The following is a 20,709-nucleotide window of genomic DNA, read 5'->3' on the forward strand; positions in this document are numbered from 1 at the left end:
CGAATGTTCAAGCGGACCATGTGCCTTTTTGGTAGCACATACTTGTGCCAAAAGCTCTTCTCCACTTTGAACTTCAATAAGTCCAAGTACAGGTCCAGACTTACGGATGATCATCTTCAAGACATACTGAGGGTCGCAACTGCTTCCTCCCTCAGGCCAAATCTGGCTCGGCTATGCGAGAGGAAACGCTGCCAGGTCTCTAGCAGCAAGGAGTAGGCAAGAGAAGCCATGTTCAGAAGAACAGTTCATTTTCTACAGTGTTCCATTCATGTTCAGAAGAAGGTTATAGAACTGTTAATACAGACATTTCAATCTAAATACAGCAGATATAGAAGACTGAAAGAAAAACACAAGTTCACTGACTAAAAATATCTTATTATTATTTTATTTATGTATTACAGATTGATTTATTTTCTTATTAATTCTTAATTTGTTTATTTATTTTTCATATTTTGTGTTAAAAAATAAAAATAAAGAGATTTGAGAAGATTGGAATTTTTTAACCATGTCTTTCTTGTGGAAAACCTAATGCGGCCCAGCCTCACCCAGACTCTGCCTGCAGCGGCCCCCAGCTAAATTGAGTTTGAGACCTCTGTCCTACACCATAAATCAGTAAGAGAGGGTACGACCTCTCTCATGGCCCCAAGTGGTGTGTGCATGCCAGAGCACTCTGGAAGGCACACAGAGTCTTTACAGACTACTCAGGATCGAACCTCTATCATCATCCAATCGATTATACAACTCTAAGCATATATGAGTAAATATTTCTAAGCATAAATGACAATCAACAATATTAACCTTACAGCTGGTTTTAATAACAGAATTCATTTGTTTCTCAAACGAGAAAGAGCTATCGAGAAACACTCCTAAATCTTTAGTTCTGAACTTTTCCAGTGGGCCAAGGTCAACATTATCTGCTAATGCTAAATAGGCTGCCGTTATTAACTAATGCTAATTTGACATGAATTAGCATTATGCACTAATGCTAACACTTACATTTTTTAAAAATGTGAGTAGCTAATGCTAACACTATTTCCCTTAACTTTATAACAATGTGAACGGCTAATGCTAACACTCTTTTTCCTAGCATTACAACATCTGAGCTGCTAATGCTAAGTAGGCTGCCATTAGCACCTACGTCTAATTTAAGGCAAATACGCATTAGAACCTAATGCTCATATCGTTTTCCTTTGCTTTATAACAATGTGAGCAGCTACTGCTAAATAGCATTAGCTAATAACAGCAGTCTAATTTAATGCAAGTTAGCCTCATTTGCATTACAACGATGTGAGGAGTTAACGCTAAGTATGCTGCCATTAGTGGCTAATTCTAATTAGGGGTGAATAAATATTACCAGCTAATGCTAATATCGTATTCTCTTCCCTTTTAACAATGTGAGCAGCTAGTGCTAGGTAGGCTGATGCTAGCAGCTAATGCTAAAGCAAATTTAATATGAATTAGCATCACATTAGTGAGGAGTTAATGCTAAGTAGACTGCCATTAGCAGGTAATGCTAATTTTAGGTGAATAGGAATTGGCAGATAATGCTAATACCATATTTTCTTGCTTTATAACAATGTGACCAGCTAATGCTATGTAGGTTGCCGTTATTAGCTAATACTAATTTGAGGTGAATTAGCATTATCCCCTTATGCTAACAATGTTTTTTCTTACTTTTTAACAATACCAGTAGCTAATGTGAACACTTTTTTTTTTTTATTGAATTCTAATTTTTCCCTTGTGATGTGAAGAGTTAATGCTAAATAGGATGCCATTAGTGGCTAATTCTAATTTTAGATGAGAAAGCATTAGAAGCTAATGCTAATACCATATTTTCTTGCTTTATATCAATATTAGTAGGTAATGCTAAGTACGTAGCCATTATTAGCTAATGCTAATTTAGGTGAATTAGCATTATCCACTAATGCTAACACTGTTTTTGCCAACTCTTTTCCCTTGCATTATAACAATATGAGCAGCTAATGCTAAGAAGGCTGCCATTATTAGGTAATGCTAATTATTATGTGTGTTAGCATTATCCGCTGCTGCTAGCAATGTTTTATCTTACCTTTTAACAATATCAGCAGCTAATGCTAACACTACTTTAATTTCAGTTAAACCTACTTAGCATTAATTAACTTCATTTAGCATTAAGAAGTTTTTGCTATAGGCTACCATTAGTGGCTAATGCTAATTTTAGGTAAATAGAAATTGGCAGCTAATGCTAATACCATATTTTCTTGCCTTATAACAATGTGACCAGCTAATGCTAAGCAGGTGCCATTATTAGCTAATACTAATTTGAGATGAATTAGCATTATCCGCTTATGCTAACAATGTTTTTTCTTACTTTTTAACAATACGCCATTAGTGGCTAATTCTAATTTTAGATGAAAAAGGATTAACATCTAATGCTCATACTGTTTGCTTTGTAAGAATGACAGCAGCTAATGATATGAAGTCTACCGTTATTAACTAATGCTAATTTGATGAGAATTAGCATTATCCGATAATGGTAACTCTTTTCCCCTGCATTATAACAATGTCAGGAGTTAATGCTAAGTAGACTGCCATTAGGGGCTAACTCTAATTAGGGGTGAATAATTATTAGCAGCTAATACTAATACCGTTTTCTCTTTTTCCTTATAACAACTTGAGCAGCTAATGCTAATTTGATGCGAATTAGCATTATATTAGTGAGCAGTTAATGCTAAGTAGGCTGCCATTATTAACTAATACTACGTTGACGTGAATTAGCATTATGCGCTACTGCTAATACTGTTTTCTCTTACTTATTAAAAATGATAGTAGCTAATACTAATACTCTTTTCCGTTGGGTAACAACAAAGTGAGGAATTAATGCTAAGTTGGCTGCTTTTAGCGGCTTATTCTAATTAGGGGTGAATAATTATTAGCAGCAAATGCTAATACCGTTTTCTCTTTCCTTATAACAATATGAGCAGTTAATGCTAATTTGATGTAAATTAGCATTATATTAGTGAGGAGTTAATGCTAAGTAGGCTGCCATTAGCAGCTAAAGGTAATTTGAGGTGAATAAGCACTAGTAGCTAATGCCAATACCCTTTTCTCTTGTGTTATAATGATGTGAAACGTTAATATTGTTCTCAAACAACAGAATGAGAATGAAATATTGATTCTAACAGGGCCCATAAACAGCATTAGCTTAGCAGCATTAGCTTATCAGAGTCTCCATCATGGTCACACAAATCCTTAGCGGAGCAAAGTGGCCTACTTAGCAATAGCTGCTGTAGAAAGCAAAGGGAAAACAGTATTAGCATTAGCTGCTAAATGTGCACTTGAGAACAAATCTATTGTGAATTCAGCCGTGAATGTAGTGTTTCCAGTAAGCTTCCATTTCCAAATGTTAGCTGCTCCTGTCTGCCTCTTTGTCACACACACAGACTGAAATGATTCACAGCCTTGTTTCATCCTTCTGTCAGTGTCACTGACTGTCACTGTGACTGTGGACATACAGCATGGGAAACACACACATGGCTGATACTTGTATCTAAAGTTACAAAATGTTGTCTCTGTCCAAATATTACCTAACTGTAAGTCTACTTTTAATGAAACTCTCAACATGACTTATCAGTTATCATTAATGTTCCTGCAAACAGACTCCTTGAAGACCCCCTACATAAATATCCATGTACTATCCAGCTAGACTAGTGTGTCTGTCCCTGAAAATATTCCTGCATGTGTGATTGTTCATGTCTCATCTGCAGGAAACAAACAGGAAGTGAGTGAAAGACACAGGAAATGATTCCAGCTCTTCCTCCTATATCAGACATTCTCTCCATACCTGAGAGTGTCCAGTCTCCAGCCTGGATCCTTCAGTCCAGCCGACAGAAGCTTCATTCCTGAGAGACCTGGATGATTGTAGCTCAGGTCCAGCTCTCTCAGATGGGAGGGGTTGGAGGTCAGAGCTGAGGCCAGAGAAGTACAGCCTTCCTCTGTGATCAGACAGCCTGACAGACTGCAGACACACAAAACAACAATCCATCTGTTATCCATCTCTATAGCAGCATAACTAAGTGATGGTTCAGGGTCACCTGATCCAGCTCGAACTATAAGTTTTATCAAAAAGGAAAGTTTGAAGCTGATCGTCAAAGTAGAGAGGGTGTCTGTCTCCTGAACTCAAACTGGGAGCTGCTTCCACACCCAGTCCAACATAGCCAGGCTTTCTTTGCTGCTTTGACAAAACCTCAAATCCCAGTCAGAGATGGTGAGCATCATCACAGTGATGATCATTTCTCTGTTAACCCAGGCTTTCTGCTTCAGGATCTGTGCACGCTCACAGAACAAGGAGACCTTTAAACATCATTTCACTAAATGGATGGACTGAGCTCAGCCTACAGATGAACTGGATAAATAAAGATTTGACCTCAGTGTTCCTGTCTATTCCTAACATGATAGCTGCACTTTAGAGCTCTAAAACTGGAACTGACACATATTTAAACTCCACATGTTACTCAGTACATTCAGTTCTGACACTCGCCCACAGTCCAACAAAGGAAACATGGAGATCACATCAGTTTGTCACCAAAGTCTAATTATTCCAGAGGGCAGTGTTGATACAACTAAAGTTATTTTTAAGCAAAGTTGAGTTTTTTATTGTCGCAGTACTTCATGTCTGAAGTATCACTTAAATGCATTACACGCTGTTGATGGCAGCAAACAAACCACCCAAACAAACAGAGGTGGGAGGCTTGGGCAGACTACGTAGGATCAGCTTGTGGGAGGAGTCAGGATAAAACCAAAGAAAGACAAGCTAACAAACACCACAGTGAAGTGAGTAGCTACAAACTGCAGGCTGATTAGTGTTGTTGAAGAAGTCGGTCTGAGGAACGTTCTTAGGATCAACAAATGACGGCATGTATGAGCCTCCCTCAAGACGCACCATCACAAGAAGAACACATGAGCTGTAGAAAAAGGAGAGACTATGAAAGCCATGGCGTTACAACGTGCACCAGCTGTTGGTCTCTCTGGAGACTACTGGGCGTGGCTGGGTAACCATGGTTACTTGGGAGTTACAGTACATGATATTAATGAAGAGTGGGAGCTGCGTTCTATAGCAAACAATTTGTTATGAGGTAATCAGCTGATCTTAGTTTAACCGGAAGCCCTTCACAATAATTGCAATGCCTTTATTTTGTACAACTACCATCAGTTCGTCTGTACTGATGGTAACTTAAAGTCACACTAATGTCGTTTAGTTTCTATAGTTTATGTAGTGGAAGTATACTACAGTACCCTGATCACTGATAGGACAGATTTATGTAGATATACACCTTTGTGTTTAACATTACTGCATTATAGTACTGTGATCTTTGTCCTTATATATGGCTATATTAGCTATACTGATGTACGTACATATAACTGGATATGTAACTTATCTATTCATCTTATTTGTCATGTATTTGTATTGTGTACTTCCTTTTTGTAAGAAACCACACACATGATCACAGCCGCAAGAATCAATCAGTGAAAGAATAAAGTGTCTCAAACCAAACCTTAAGCTCTTTATTCCACATGCTGGGATCATTTGGCCTTCAGTGGTGCTCTGGCTGACACACCGGAGTGACCAGAGTGCTAAAGAGTGAATCGGACACACCAGTGTCATCTCTGATATCTCCACTACATTTAATCGTCCTTCAGCTTGTGGCTGCCGTTAGCTGGTCTGCTAGTTAGCTGATTTGCTATTTAGCCGGTGTGCTAGTTAGCTGGTGTGCTAGTTAGCCGGTTCGCTAGTCAGCTGGTGTGCTGACCAGCGAACCAGTAGGTTACAAGATGAGCTTGTCTGTCTGATGAGCCAGCTCTCTCTGTCTTGGTCATTTTGTCCTTGGGCAAAACCTAACCTACCACTACAACTGTAGCTTACCTCCACCAGTGTGTGAATGTGAGAGTGAATGAATACAGGGAGTGCAGAATTATTAGGCAAATGAGTATTTTGTCCACATCATCCTCTTCATGCATGTTGTCTTACTCCAAGCTGTATAGGCTCGAAAGCCTACTACCAATTAAGCATATTAGGTGATGTGCATCTCTGTAATGAGAAGGGGTGTGGTCTAATGACATCAACACCCTATATCAGGTGTGCATAATTATTAGGTAACGTCCTTTCCTTTGGCAAAATGGGTCAAAAGAAGGACTTGACAGGCTCAGAAAAGTCAAAAATAGTGAGATATCTTGCAGAGGGATGCAGCAGTCTCAAAATTGCAAAGCTTCTGAAGCGTGACCATGAACAATCAAGCGTTTCATTCAAAATAGTCAACAGGGTCGCAAGAAGCGTGTGGAAAAACCAAGGCACAAAATAACTGCCCATGAACTGAGAAAAGTCAAGCGTGCAGCTGCCAAGATGCCACTTGCCACCAGTTTGGCCATATTTCAGAGCTGCAACATCACTGGAGTGCCCAAGAGCACAAGGTGTGTAATACTCAGAGACATGGCCAAGGTAAGAAAGGCTGAAAGACGACCACCACTGAACAAGACACACAAGCTGAAACGTCAAGACTGGGCCAAGAAATATCTCAAGACTGGTTTTTCTAAGGTTTTATGGACTGATGAAATGAGAGTGAGTCTTGATGGGCCAGATGGATGGGCCCGTGGCTGGATTGGTAAAGGGCAGAGAGCTCCAGTCCCACTCAGACGCCAGCAAGGTGGAGGTGGAGTACTGGTTTGGGCTGGTATCATCAAAGATGAGCTTGTGGGGCCTTTTCGGGTTGAGGATGGAGTCAAGCTCAACTCCCAGTCCTACTGCCAGTTTCTGGAAGACACCTTCTTCAAGCAGTGGTACAGGAAGAAGTCTGCATCCTTCAAGAAAAACATGATTTTCATGCAGGACAATGCTCCATCACACGCGTCCAAGTACTCCACAGCGTGGCTGGCAAGAAAGGGTATAAAAGAAGAAAAACTAATGACATGGCCTCCTTGTTCACCTGATCTGAACCCCATTGAGAACCTGTGGTCCATCATCAAATGTGAGATTTACAAGGAGGGAAAACAGTACACCTCTCTGAACAGTGTCTGGGAGGCTGTGGTTGCTGCTGCACGCAATGTTGATGGTGAACAGATCAAAACACTGACAGAATCCATGGATGGCAGGCTTTTGAGTGTCCTTGCAAAGAAAGGTGGCTATATTGGTCGCTGATTTGTTTTTGTTTTATTTTTGAATGTCAGAAATGTATATTTGTGAATGTGGAGATGTTATATTGGTGTCACTGGTAAAAATAAATAATTGAAACGAGTATATATTTGTTTTTTGTTAAGTTGCCTAATAATTCTGCACAGTAATAGTCACCTGCGCACACAGATATCCCCCTAAAATAGCTCAAACTAAAAACAAACTAAAAACTAGAGATGGCACGATACCACTTTTTTATGTCCGATACCGATATCATAAATTTGGATATCTGCCGATACCGATATGAATCCGATATAGTGTGTTTTAATCAATAAAACTGTTTTTTAAAAAATATCTTGCTGCATTTTGTATAAGTTCATACTCAAGTTTAAAACAACAACTACACTAAAGCTATTCTGTTATACCTATATGCAAAAAAAAAATATTTATAGTTCAGCAATACTGATCAATCTAATAAACTTAGACCTACACCATCCTCCCTATTCTGGTATTTTAAAGAGTACTTAGCGTAAATATTAAGCAACCTAACTAATAGGGTTCCAACTCCCAGCAACAACAAAAATAAATAAATAAAATATAGGGAACCACCCCTCACGCTCCACCTCATGATGCTTAATCAACGTAATCAACCTTAATTTGATGCAGTGTGAAAAAAAATGCACAGAAATCAATTATTTTTCAAGAAATATTAAATAGATTCAACATCTTTCTTCAACAAAATTGCAGACTGCACAGATGGTACCTTCCCAAAGGAAAAAGTACTATAGCTTACTAGGGTATATATATTAGACTTAATAGTTACTATATACAGTAATTGACTTCTATTCATTTTACATCAAATTAAAACTTTGGGTGTCAGATAATTATTTATTAAAAGCTAGACATTTTAAATGAGAATAAGAAAGAAAAGTATGTCTTTGTGCCCCCTTTTCCCTGTTAATGCCCTATCGGCCCCCCTGGCTAAACTTTGCTAGATCCGCCCCTGCACAGTTACCAGCCGTCAGCTACGTAGAAAAAGATCCTCGAGTAGAAAGTAATATTAAATAAATTCTAACAACAGCTTATCAAGCTTAAACGTGCTGCTGTTGTTCAGCCGCTGGTTTCCTCTTTCTGGTGCAAAGTGGGCCAAAAGCAAACTAGAGACACGGACTCGAGACAGAAAAGCCGATCAGCTGATCGTTAAGCAGTTTCACCATTGAAGTAGCAGCAGGAGAGGCAGTCGTTTGTTAAGCTTAACGCAGGAATGCTTTACAAACATTCAGAGATGGACTTACACACTTGCTTTACTTCTCTCGGGGATAACTTTGTCGGAGATGAAATGCCGGGTTGCTAGCGAAGCTCCAAATGCTATCCAGACCACCGACATGTCCCGCATGCCACAGCTGCTCTATCACGTGATGCATACTGCTCCGACGTGCTAACTTTCTGAGGTGAGTTACGGCGTGTTGCAAGTTTTGTGAGGTGCTTTCGTGATATTTAATGGATCGGATTACATTTTTTATTTTTCTTCGATATCCGATCCAGTAATTTAGGTCAGTATTGGACCGATACCGATACGTAATATCGGATCGGTCCATCTCTACTAAAAACTACTTCCAAAAACATTCAGCTTTGATATTAATGAGTTTTTTGGGTTCATTGAGAACATGGTTGTTGTTCAATAATAAAATTATTCCTCAAAAATACAACTTGCCTAATAATTCTGCACTCCCTGTAGTGGGATTGTAAAGGGTCTTTGAGGGTCTCGAAAAGCGCTATATAAATGCAATCCATTATTATTATTATTAAGAGCATCTTTAGGCCTGACTGTGCTCATCCTTCCTCCAACCTCTCCTTACCAAAGATAACAACTACATCAGTATTAGCTCAATAACAATTTCTGCAATTCAATTGTGGACATTCATTTTTAAACCTTGTGTAAAACGATAAAACCTCAAAGTCTGAGCATTATTCTTTGTGCAAACAGCTCTTGCAGGTTCCCCCGGACTTAGGTTATTTTTATTATTATTATTTAATTACTTTCCTTTAAGCAGCTGTTCAGGCTACTAAACTCATCCCAGAAATAACAAGTGACACCATTAATAGTAGAGGTGGGAATCACCATACAACTCGCGATACGATATTATCACAATACTTAACGCACGATACGATATTATTGCGATTTTTTAAAAATATTTTGCGATATTTAAATTCTGCACATAAAGGTAAACTTTATCAATATTCATTTTATCTAATATCAAAGTCTCACACTCAGTCTTTCTCTCATTTCAGTCAGTTTTATTGTTGACAAACTGAACGGTTTGTATTACAGTCTAGTCCAACTTAACTGAATGCAACCATCTGGTACAATTATAGCTATTCTGAACTATGCAATTTATGAAAACTATGCAGCCCCTTCAGCAACTGAAGAATTTGAAAGTAAATTTAAAAAAATATATAATTTTACATTAAATAAAAAGTTTCAAACTTAATTAAAATTAAACATGTCTTAAATTAAAATAAGTAAACTGTCATGTTTATTGCTGCCAAAAAAAAGTTAAACACATTTGGACAGTGAAGGAATGTCAGGATTGTTGCTCAGAAAAAGGATCAACATGCTCTGAAGTCAACATGCTCTGACTCCAGAGCATGTTGACTTCAGAGAAAAAATTGTTTGTAACAAAATATCGATTTCTGCTGTCCCTGTATCGATACATTATTAGCAAACAAAATATCACGATACTACACAGTATCGATTTTTTCCCCCACCCCTAATTAATAGTGGAGCTAACTTTAACAGGTGAAACTGATTTGACCTATATGGCTACTGCAGTTACTTGTTATCAGGTTTAGTAGGGAAGACATCTGGATGAGGTAGTTAGTAGTATGTAGTTAGTACCGGGCGACTCCCCTCCCCCACATCGGCACCAGAACCCTGTATTATCTACAGGGTAAGACTGCCTGTTTTATCAAGCTATGGCCATTACTACTGTGATCATTTGCAGCCCAGTGTGCCGCTCTCTCTGCTGGGATGAACCACTGGAGCTCACCCAGTCATCCCTTTCTTTCTCTCAAGAAGAAGTGAAATAAATATATTTATTATGTTACGAGTCTAATATTCTTTAAATCAAACTGTAATGAATAAATCAAGCAAGAAGATTTGGTGGCTCCACGTGTTGTAGAAGAAAAGATAAACATCTCATTTTGAGAAATCAGCCTTTAAAATTAAGTACTGTGAATAAAAAACAAACAGCGAGCCAATCAGCAGTCGCCAATATCCTCCTAATTTCATTCACAAAGAAATCAAATATATATATTATGGGCCCAAAGGAGCCTAAATCTTTAAATTAGGCAGTACGTGAAGTATTTTTTTAAATAAACAAAGACATGACTATAACAACTTTTAGTAATTCAGAGTCCAATTATCCACTCAAATGTGAATAAAAGTTCACTTGACAGCTGTAAAAGTTACCTGTTTATACAATAATATAAATCACATTTCAAATGATCATCTGTGGAAAAGTTTGAATCCTGACCTGAGAGTTTCCACTGCACACTGTGAACTCTTTAGTCCAGCGGACAGAAGCTTCACTCCTGAATCCTGCAGGTCAGAGTTACTCAGGTCCAGCTCTCTCAGACTGGAGGACTGGGAGCTGAGGACTGAGGACAGAGCTTCACAGCTTCTCTCTGACAGGTTACAGCCACTCAGTCTGAAAAATAAAAGACAATCTATAAAACAAGTACTCATGTAGAGTTTGTTAATACATTTCACAACATTAAATGTTGACTTTCTATTTTTAAAGGAAACATAAACATACTAAGATACAACATCATATGTATGAACTTTAATTAATAATTCTAAAAACTAAATGTTTTCTGATCTGACCTCAGAGTATTCAGTTTACAGTTTAAACGTTGTAGTCCAGCAGACAGAAGCTTCACTCCTGAATCCTGCAGCTTTCTGATACTCAGGTCCAGCTCTGTCAGACTAGAGGACTGTGAGCTGAGAACTGAGGACAGAGCTTCACAGTTTTCCTCTGAGAGTTCACAGATGTTAAGTCTGAAGATAAAAACATGAATAAAGATTGTTGTTAAAGTGTAATCAGGGTGCAATAGCTTATTGTCTTGTGCTGAGCAGGTTAGTAAAACTTCACTTTAACTTGGAAATGAATAAAAATGCTATGAGACAAGGATAACTGGATAAAGACATAAACAAAAACAAACATCAAACACATAAACAAACAGAACTAAACAGAATACAAATTGATCTGACCTCAGAACATTCAGTTTGGCATGTGGACTCTCCACTGCAGCAGACAGAAACTTTACTGCTGAAGCCTTCAGGCTGTCGGTACTCAGGTCCAGCTCTCTCAGACTACAGGACTGGGAGCTGACCACTGACAACAAATTTTCACAGCCTTCCTCTGAGACGTTACAGCTGCTCAGTCTGTGAGAGAAAGGAAAAAAACAAAAACAAAAAAAAACAAACAATATATGTGATCAAATTAAATTTGTTTATATGTTGAACCCTTTTTAAAAAAAATTTATTTAAACCTATGAGACTATGAGTGCTACCAGTCCAGTGCACATGATTGGTACCTTGATGGAACCTTGCTCAGGGGTACCACAAGGTAACTATTCGGTGGATTCGACCCCTGACCTTATGATCATGGGGCGACCACTCTGCCTACTGAGCTAATAATTCTGTGTACACTATCATACAATATTAACTAAAACAATTATTTTAGAAGATTTTAGTAATTCAATAATCATGCTCATTACCTGTGTATTATGAATAACACTTGATTTTAAACACTAGCTGTATAAATCTCTTCCTGTTAAAGGTGCGTATAAAGGAAATGGCCATATTTTGGAGCTGCAACATCACTGGAGTGCCCAAGAGCACAAGGTGTGCAATACTCAGAGACATGGCCAAGGTAAGAAAGGCTGAAAGACGACCACCACTGAACAAGACACACAAGCTGAAACGTCAAGACTGGGCCAAGAAATATCTCAAGACTGGTTTTTCTAAGGTTTTATGGACTGATGAAATGAGAGTGAGTCTTGATGGGCCAGATGGATGGGCCCGTGGCTGGATTGGTAAAGGGCAGAGAGCTCCAGTCCCACTCAGACGCCAGCAAGGTGGAGGTGGAGTACTGGTTTGGGCTGGTATCATCAAAGATGAGCTTGTGGGGCCTTTTCGGGTTGAGGATGGAGTCAAGCTCAACTCCCAGTCCTACTGCCAGTTTCTGGAAGACACCTTCTTCAAGCAGTGGTACAGGAAGAAGTCTGCATCCTTCAAGAAAAACATGATTTTCATGCAGGACAATGCTCCATCACACGCGTCCAAGTACTCCACAGCGTGGCTGCAAGAAAGGGTATAAAAGAAGAAAAACTAATGACATGGCCTCCTTGTTCACCTGATCTGAACCCCATTGAGAACAATTATTTTAGAAAATTTTAGTAATTCAATAATCATGCTCATTACCTGTGTATTGTGAATAACACTTGATTTTAAACACTAGCTGTATAAAACTCTTCCTGTTAAAGGTGTGTATAAAGGAGATGAGCTGAAATGCAGACTTCATGGAGAATGTTTGCTGTCAGCATATATCAAAGACAAAGCAGAGATCCATCCAGTCTCTTCCACTAAGCCCACAGAGGGACAGACAACCACTCTCACTCACACCTGCATGAAGTTTAGATCACCAGGTAACCTAACTGCATGTCTGTGGACAGTGGGAAGAAACTGTAGAGGACCCAGAGTGAACCCACTGTAATTCTGTGATAACACTGGTTATGGAAGCCTTACAGTTACATATGGTTACTGACAAGAAACACGACCTTAGAGGCAATTTCAGTAATGAAGACCGAGTTTCTCCCTCCATACAGGATGAAAACATGACAGCACAGCAGAGATTTATATTTAAAAAGGGAGGGTGTGCACTGAAAGTGAGATACAAACTTGAACTTAAATTATGAACATCAGAAAAAGATGTAGGTGAAGTCTGGCAGGTGAAGTTTGTGCTTTAGAATAAAACAACCAAACTCCTGGAGTTGGAGACAAATGAACAAGCTGAGGATAATAAACCTGTCAGAGGGGCTGAAGCATCAGAGCTCATGTTCTTATAGGCTGGGTCTGGATTGTCCTTTGATAAGAGTTACAGAACAAAGTGTGTTTTAGAAATGCTGGAGTGAAACATTAAAACTACCATATATTTACCGAGTGACTGATGATCATTTAATTTACTATTTTAAAAAAATGTTACAGTGCTCTTTGAACTCAGCATTTCTGATTTATTTCCCATGATTTTAACAATGAAGCGATGACAACATGTTTACTCACAGAGCTTTGTTGGAGGCTTTGACCACTGGCAGCATTCTCAGAAGAGCCTCCTCTGAAGCAGAGTATTTCTTGAAGTCAAACTCATCCAGATCTTCTTCTGATGACAGTAAGATGAAGGTCAGAGCTGAGCACTGAGCAGGAGACAGTTTACCTGTGGAGAGACTTCCTGAAGTCCTGTATTGTTGGATCTCCTCCACTAGAGAACGATCATTCAGTTCATTCAGACAGTGGATCAGATTGATGCTTTTCTCTGCAGACAGATTCTCACTGAGCTTCTCCTTGATGTACTGGACTGTTTCCTGATTGGTCTGTGAGTTACTTCCTGTCTGTGTCATCAGGGCTCGTAGGAGAGTCTGATTGGTCTGCAGGGAAAGACCCAGGAGGAAGCGGAGGAACAAGTCCAGGTGTCCATTTGGACTCTGTAAGGCCTTGTTCACAGCACTCTGGTAGAAGTGTTTCTTTGCAGATTCTCCTGTTTCAGACTTCTTGGATGTTGTTTGTTGTTGTTCCAGCAGATTGAGTCCAGAGTTGATGAAGGTCAGATGGACATGAAGAGCAGCCAGCAACTCCTGAACACTCAGATGGATGAAGCAGAACACCTTGTCCTGGTACAGTCCTCTCTCCTCTTTAAAGATCTGTGTGAACACTCCTGAGTACACTGAGGCTGCTCTGATATCGATGCCACACTCTGTCAGGTCTGATTCATAGAAGATCAGGTTTCCTTTCTGCAGCTGATCAAAAGCCAGTTTTCCCAGAGACTCCATCATCTTCCTGCTCTCAGGACTCCAGTGTGGATCTGTCTCAGCTCCTCCATCATACTTGACCTTCTTCACTTTGGCCTGAACCACCAGGAAGTGGATGTACATCTCAGTCAGGGTCTTGGGCAGCTGTCCTCCCTCTCTGGTTTCCAGCACATCCTCCAGAACTGTAGCAGTGATCCAGCAGAAGACTGGGATGTGACACATGATGTGGAGGCTTCGTGATGTCTTGATGTGGGAGATGATCCTGCTGGCCTGCTCCTCATCTCTGAATCTCTTCCTGAAGTACTCCTCCTTCTGTGGGTCAGTGAACCCTCTCACCTCTGTCACCATGCCAACACAGTCAGGAGGGATCTGATTGGCTGCTGCAGGTCGTGTGGTTATCCAGAGGCGAGCAGAGGGAAGCAGTTTCCCCCTGATGAGGTTTATCAGCAGCACATCCACTGAGGTGGACTTTCTAGGGTCAGTTAGGATTGTAGTTTTGTGGAAGTCCAGAGGAAGTCGACACTCATCCAGACCATCAAAGATGAACACAACCTGGAAGTCTTCAAAGCTGCAGATTCCTGCTTCTTTGGTTTCAGTAAAGAAGTGATGAACAAGTCCCACCAAGCTGAACTTTTTCTTCCTCAGCACATTCAGCTCTCTGAAAGTGAATGGAAATATGAACTGGATGTGCTGGTTGGCTTTGTCTTCAGCCCAGTCCAGGCTGTATTTCTGTGTTAAGACCGTTTTCCCAATGCCAGCCACTCCCTTTGTCAGCACTGTTCTGATTGGTTCAACTCTTCTAGGTGAGGCTTTAAAGATGTCTTCTTGTCTGATGGTTGTTTCTGGTCTTTCTGGTTTCCTGGATGCTGTTTCAATCTGTCTGACCTCATGTTCATCATTGACCTCTGCAGTCCCTCCCTCTGTGATGTAGAGCTCTGTGTAGATCTGATTCAGGAGGGTTGGGTTTCCTGCTTTAGCGATGCCCTCAAACACACACTGGAACTTCTTCTTCAGGGTGGATTTAAGGTTACGATGACAAACAGCAGCTGGAAGTTCTGAATAATAATAATAAAAATACAACTTTAACAATCACATTTTACAAAATGCTGATGACAATTTCTGACCCACTGAGAAATGACTGAACACACTGGTGTCACAAGTCTCTCATTTATCCAGCAGCTTAAATCTTTAGATAAATCCTCTTACGTCTCTGCAGACGGTCAGCCAGCTCCTCCTGCTTCATTCTCCTCAGGAAGTCCACTGTGATCTTCACAAATGCCTCTCTGCTGTTTCTCCTCTGCTCATCATCCTCCCTCTGAAACTCCAAGCACTGGGGCTTATTTGGATTCAGAGCCTTCTGGATCTTCTTCAGCTCGTTCTTCACAAAAGTGATGATGTTGTCCTCCAGCAGCTGGAACAGAATACTTTATGAATGACCCACCACTCTGAACTTTAGTCCACACAACATCCACTTCTTTACCATCAAGGGGCATATCATCCACGACCTCTTCACCAATTATAGGTTTGACTTTATCTGATTAACTGAGACTTTATTCCACAACTCCATGATCCCAAAACGTTGATGCTGTTCATATGAATGCAGCGATTTCAGTGGGAGAAACATTTCACTGGTGTTCAGAGCTGAACTACCAACAGGTTGATGATCAAAGCCAGAAACTTGGAGATGTTTCAGGTGACTGAGTTGATCGTACAGACAACTGGTCTTAAAGGTTCACTCTGTTTACACATACAGATCAGTATTTAAGGTTTGACTCTCATCATCCACTGGGGCACAAACTGGGCGTCATCAGGACACTACAACACAGAACAAACACCATCCCCACAGACACAGCAGCCAGCGAAGCAGAAGAACTTCACATCAAGAAGGTCCTGAGTAAATGTGAACGCTGGTTTGAGGGCGGAGTCAAGGAGGCCATTTATGTGAAAAGGAAAGACCATCTCTGAATGGAGGAGGGGCCCAAGGGTACAACTGTCACCATCTTACATGCTGTGATTGCAGCCATTCCCCAGCTCTCTGTGAACTGGACTCATGACCATTGATCAACAACCATTGATCAATGGTCCTGACAATATGCGTACCAATGATCAATGAACTGACCTCCCAGCCCATTGTTCCTTCAGTGGGCTGGTTTCAGTCATACAAATGTCCTGTTTATGAGATTGAAACCTGCAGTCAGCTGAGACTGAAGAAGTCACCTGATGATGATGAAACGTTTCTCCCACTGAAAACATCCAGATGAACAGAATCAAGCTTTTTGGGATTTACGTACCGGGATGATTGAGCATCAAGACACAACTCTGTGACTTTTCTCAGATGAATAAATCCTCTCCTCCAGCTTTGTTTACATCTACCAGCCCTGTGGCGCTGCCCAGGGACAATAATCTATGTGAGAGGTGGAAAGTCATACAGGTGTCTGCTCCTGCCTTCAGTTATTTTATCTACTGTGTGTCAACTGGCTGAACCTCCTCCAACTGTCTACTGTCTCCCTAAACTCAACAATGACTTAGTGATCTATCCATTCTCTGACCAAAGACATCCTGCTGCAGGAGGTTAACATAGCAGCCAATGATGATCCCACTCACTGTGAACAACACATTTGGACCTGATTTGCTGCTCTGGTTTACACGTGAACTTCCACTGCTGCTGTCACCAACTTGAGAGGCTCTACAGAAAAACTGGACTTGTCCATAAAAATCATAAACTACATTATAAGGACAGCATTGCTCAATCAACTCTAATTACTACTGACATGTTATCTCTTCTAACTAAGGTACAGACACTCAAACTTGCTGCTTTCAGTGAGAAGTCAAATGTCTGAATATGAGCTGGAAGCTGCTGAGAGTCCTCCTCCTTCCCGTGGGGTTTACTTTCTCTACTACTTTCAATATAAACACGCCCCTTTCATGCACCTGCAGAGGGCCACCAGCAGATGGAGCTGTCTTAAACAAATCCACTTGGATAGTTAGCTGTAGATGACTTTATCAGTATAACTGTAGGACTTTGAGTTATTCTTTTGATTTATTTAAACTCCTATATTGTGCACAAGTGTTGAGCGACCCATAATTTCTCTGTACTTTTCATAAGAGCAGCCAGACTTTCAGCTAGTTTTTGTTTTTTAAGAGCTCAAAGTTATTGAAGAAACAGTTATTCAGCTTCATTCCCACTGATCTCGACTACAAACTGTTTCACTTTGGTTTCTGTTTAAAGCCTCGATGTTTAAAACGTTTCCCTGTGATCACATTTGCACCGTCTGATTTCAAAGTTTGTTTCTTTTGGTCGTTTAGTCCACAGAGTCCTTGGTGTTCTGAAAGGGACCTATAAATAAATGCATTATTATTAATATTAATAATAAAGTAGTTGTTGTACATGTACAGACCATAAATATGGAGTCCAGCTGTGTTTGATGCTGCTGGGCAGACTGACCACTGGGAACCTCTGAGCTCTGCTGGTCCACTCTGTGGAGGAACCATGAAGGATTAGATCAACACAGGATAAAGATCCAGGAGTTTCTGCTCAAATAACTTCATCTGAATCAAGTCTGTCAAGTTTTAGACTCTCAGATTCTGAAGATATATTTTCTGTTTTCTATGAACTTTCTTTCATCAGTGATGGAAGTGATGATGCTGCAGAAGCTCAGAGGAAACTTTGAGAAAACTGTGATGAACCATCAACTAATGCTCTCAGGAGGCCAAAGGTCCCTGAATGTAACTGTGCAGTAGATTCATCGAGTGTTTGAAACCTGACCACTTCCACATGTTTTCATTCTAACACAAGAAGTCCTTTTCTCATTGCTTTGATTTGAGTTTTCATTTGAGTTTTCCGAGTCTCGTATTTGGAGTCGAGTCTAATCAATGATCTGACAGAAGAACATTAAAAAGGAGTTACCAGTGCTGTCAAAATTAACATGTAGGGTTAGGGGTTCATCTGTTATCATGATTAACATGATAAAAACCTTTAACACGACACATCTGGAGAGCAGAACGACTCAAAATCCCTGAAATGTTTCTATCAACGCACTTTGAGCAGTTTGTCCGAGTAGAGTTACCTTTGCACACGTGCAGATGTGCAGCACATCTGTTAGTGACGGCAGCTGAACCAATCAGCTCAATATGGAAGATGACAAACACACACTGACCTCCCGATGGAAAGTTTGAGCATTAAAAAAATAACAAGACGGACCAGCCGACCAACATGAAGGATTCTGCACATCGTGACAGAAGGAATTTTCTTGTCACCGAAGCACTTCCAGCTTAAAATATCACAACAATGCAAAGCACTGATGACACAACTGCCAAGTGGACAAACTGCAGACCTGTTAGTGTTGTTAATAACATAGTTTTGGTTCCTCGTGTCAAAGACTTGAAGAAGAGTGACAGAGAGTGTTAGACTGCTGCAGGATCAGTGCCACCTCCACAGACCTGTGAAGAAAATGATTGTTTGACAGATGGGCTCAGATTCAGGATCAGCTGAGGAGTTTGTGGCTGACAGAATCCTGCAGGTACAGAGCAGAGCCCATCATTAGCATGCAGGACTGTCCCTGGGGGGGTCGGCTCATTCAGGAGGTTAATCAATGTTTACATGTTCAATAAACATGTTAAGTGTGTAAATTTGCCCTTTTCTCTCGAGTCTGTTTGCTCATGAAATGAAATTTGATTCGTTTACATTAAAAATGATGTTTAATGGTGATTAATCCAAATGAATCCACAGTAACCCTGTGATGAGTCTGATTAAACATTTTCATTAACAGCAGTAATATAGATGATATATTATTATATATTAGTGCACACTTAGCTTTTAGTATATATGTTTGTTACAAAGTTGTATTTACAGCAGAGAAGCTGAGTTAAAGACTGAAAACTATTCAAAGTCTCTTTGAATTGAAGCGTTTAACATTCTTTGTGTTTATTCTGCATTGACTTCATTATATGGTGTAAACGTCTGTTACAGGCTTAAATATAAAGTTGGAAAATGTAACTGCAGCTATTGATCAAGTAATTGTGATTAATCAGGATTAATGACAGAAGATTGTGTCATTAATTAGTCATGTTTTAATCTACTGACAGCACTAGTGTTCACTCTGGTGCCTCCAACTGTTTTACGCCCTTTCAACACCTTCGTGGTCAAAAGTGTACATGCACAAAATCTACAATAAAACCCTCACGCAGCAATAGGACAGACACACAATCCATTTATCTCTGTGTCTCAAACACACACACGTGTATTCAAAGCCTCGATTTGTTCATATTTCATCTGTTGTGTTTTTATCTTCAGCATTTTCAGTGTTGCTGCATTTACACCAAAAATGTTTCCATTGATGAATCAGATTGATTTGAATGTGTTTCATCCATACAAATCCCTCCCTGGTGGTCACATGACTCTATAACATAACAGGAGTCATGTGACAAGAGTTTCATGCTGTAAAATGTCAAAATGGTTGAATGTGGTGGAGTAAAAATGTGAGATGTCAGCTACTTTTCTTCAATATGAAATGTTTGCAGGGCCTGACAGGAAGTGGACGGACGCTCTGATCACTTCCTGTTTGCTGAAGTGGGTTTTCAGTTGTTTAGAAACCAAAGGCTTGTTTTAAAAGACAGTTTAAATGGGACTGAGGGAACGACGTGTTTGTAGTTTATATCCAACAACATCAAGCAGTTTAATCAAAGAGTTCATGTTGCTAACAGCTCACCTCTCTGCAGCAGACACAGGCTGGACTTTAAAATCAATGGGAAAACCTTTAGACCAGTCACTCCTTAAGGACACAGAGCTGGGTGGAGGTCCAGGCGGGTCCCTGTGAATAATGATGGAGCAGTGATGTGAGTGCTGAGCTGTGACATGGAGAAGAGTCATGGACAGTTAGAGATGGTCATCTCACCTCTGAGCTTTGGTCTGGCTCTCATGTTCCCCACACAGAGTGCTTTTAGAGGGAGGGACTCCCTCCTCTCTGTCCTCACACTGATCCATGCTGCTCAATTCAGCTCACACACACTTTCTACCTGCAGAGGAAACACAAATCATTCATGTGCACATCAGCTGAAATCCTCCTTTCATCATGTGTGCTGTCCAAATATCAGCTGCTTCTTTCCTGCTTCATCTCAGTGTCAGCTGGATGCAGTCAGACAGCAGTGTGAGGCAGAGGAAGCTGCCATCAGCTGCTCTGCTATCAGTCCACTAGATGGAGCCTGAAGCACACACGATGCATTCACTGACACACACTGATTCACTATTAATAAGAAAGTTCGTGTTCATCTCCTACACGTCACTATGAAGTTTAATCTTGTAAAAGTCAAAGTTTGAGTTCATATTCACTGCAGTTTAGTACAATATCTACATGTTAACGTTTGTTTGTGCTAAACTGTTCATTTGTTCTGTTTCATAATAAAACATAGATATAAACATCTGTAACATCTGCACTTTAATATCTGGTATTTTGTACAGACAGAAGACAAAAGGTTTA

At 40.1% G+C, this 20,709-nt stretch overlaps 1 protein-coding gene across 3 annotated transcripts in view; it reads right to left on the reverse strand.

Annotated features, from left to right (window-relative positions):
- The window catches only part of LOC147336974 (protein NLRC3-like), a 26,129-nt gene extending 5,661 nt beyond the window's left edge, over positions 1-20,468 (reverse strand). Inside the window, exons 1-9 of one of the 3 annotated variants that reach the window (XM_086287172.1) lie at positions 20,128-20,468; positions 19,942-20,043; positions 17,632-17,710; positions 15,440-15,644; positions 13,491-15,279; positions 11,418-11,591; positions 11,031-11,204; positions 10,681-10,854; positions 3,824-3,997 (exon numbers count right to left, since the gene is read on the reverse strand). In XM_086287172.1, the coding sequence (XP_086143298.1) occupies positions 3,824-3,997; positions 10,681-10,854; positions 11,031-11,204; positions 11,418-11,591; positions 13,491-15,279; positions 15,440-15,644; positions 17,632-17,710; positions 19,942-20,043; positions 20,128-20,216 (2,960 nt within the window). In that variant the 5' untranslated portion in view covers positions 20,217-20,468. Of the gene's footprint in view, positions 1-3,823; positions 3,998-10,680; positions 10,855-11,030; positions 11,205-11,417; positions 11,592-13,490; positions 15,289-15,439; positions 15,645-17,631; positions 17,711-19,941; positions 20,044-20,127 lie in introns of all 3 variants that reach the window. The other 2 variants (XM_086287173.1, XM_086287174.1) reach the window with 2 other exon arrangements.
- Between the last annotated feature and the right edge of the window lie 241 nt (positions 20,469-20,709).

Source organism: Aulonocara sp. 'chitande type north' Nkhata Bay, linkage group LG3, assembly GCF_057382095.1.
Source record: "Aulonocara sp. 'chitande type north' Nkhata Bay isolate Kocher_YH1m ecotype deep benthic linkage group LG3, A_spYH_male_GT1.1, whole genome shotgun sequence".
Lineage (NCBI taxonomy): Eukaryota > Metazoa > Chordata > Actinopteri > Cichliformes > Cichlidae > Aulonocara > Aulonocara sp. 'chitande type north' Nkhata Bay.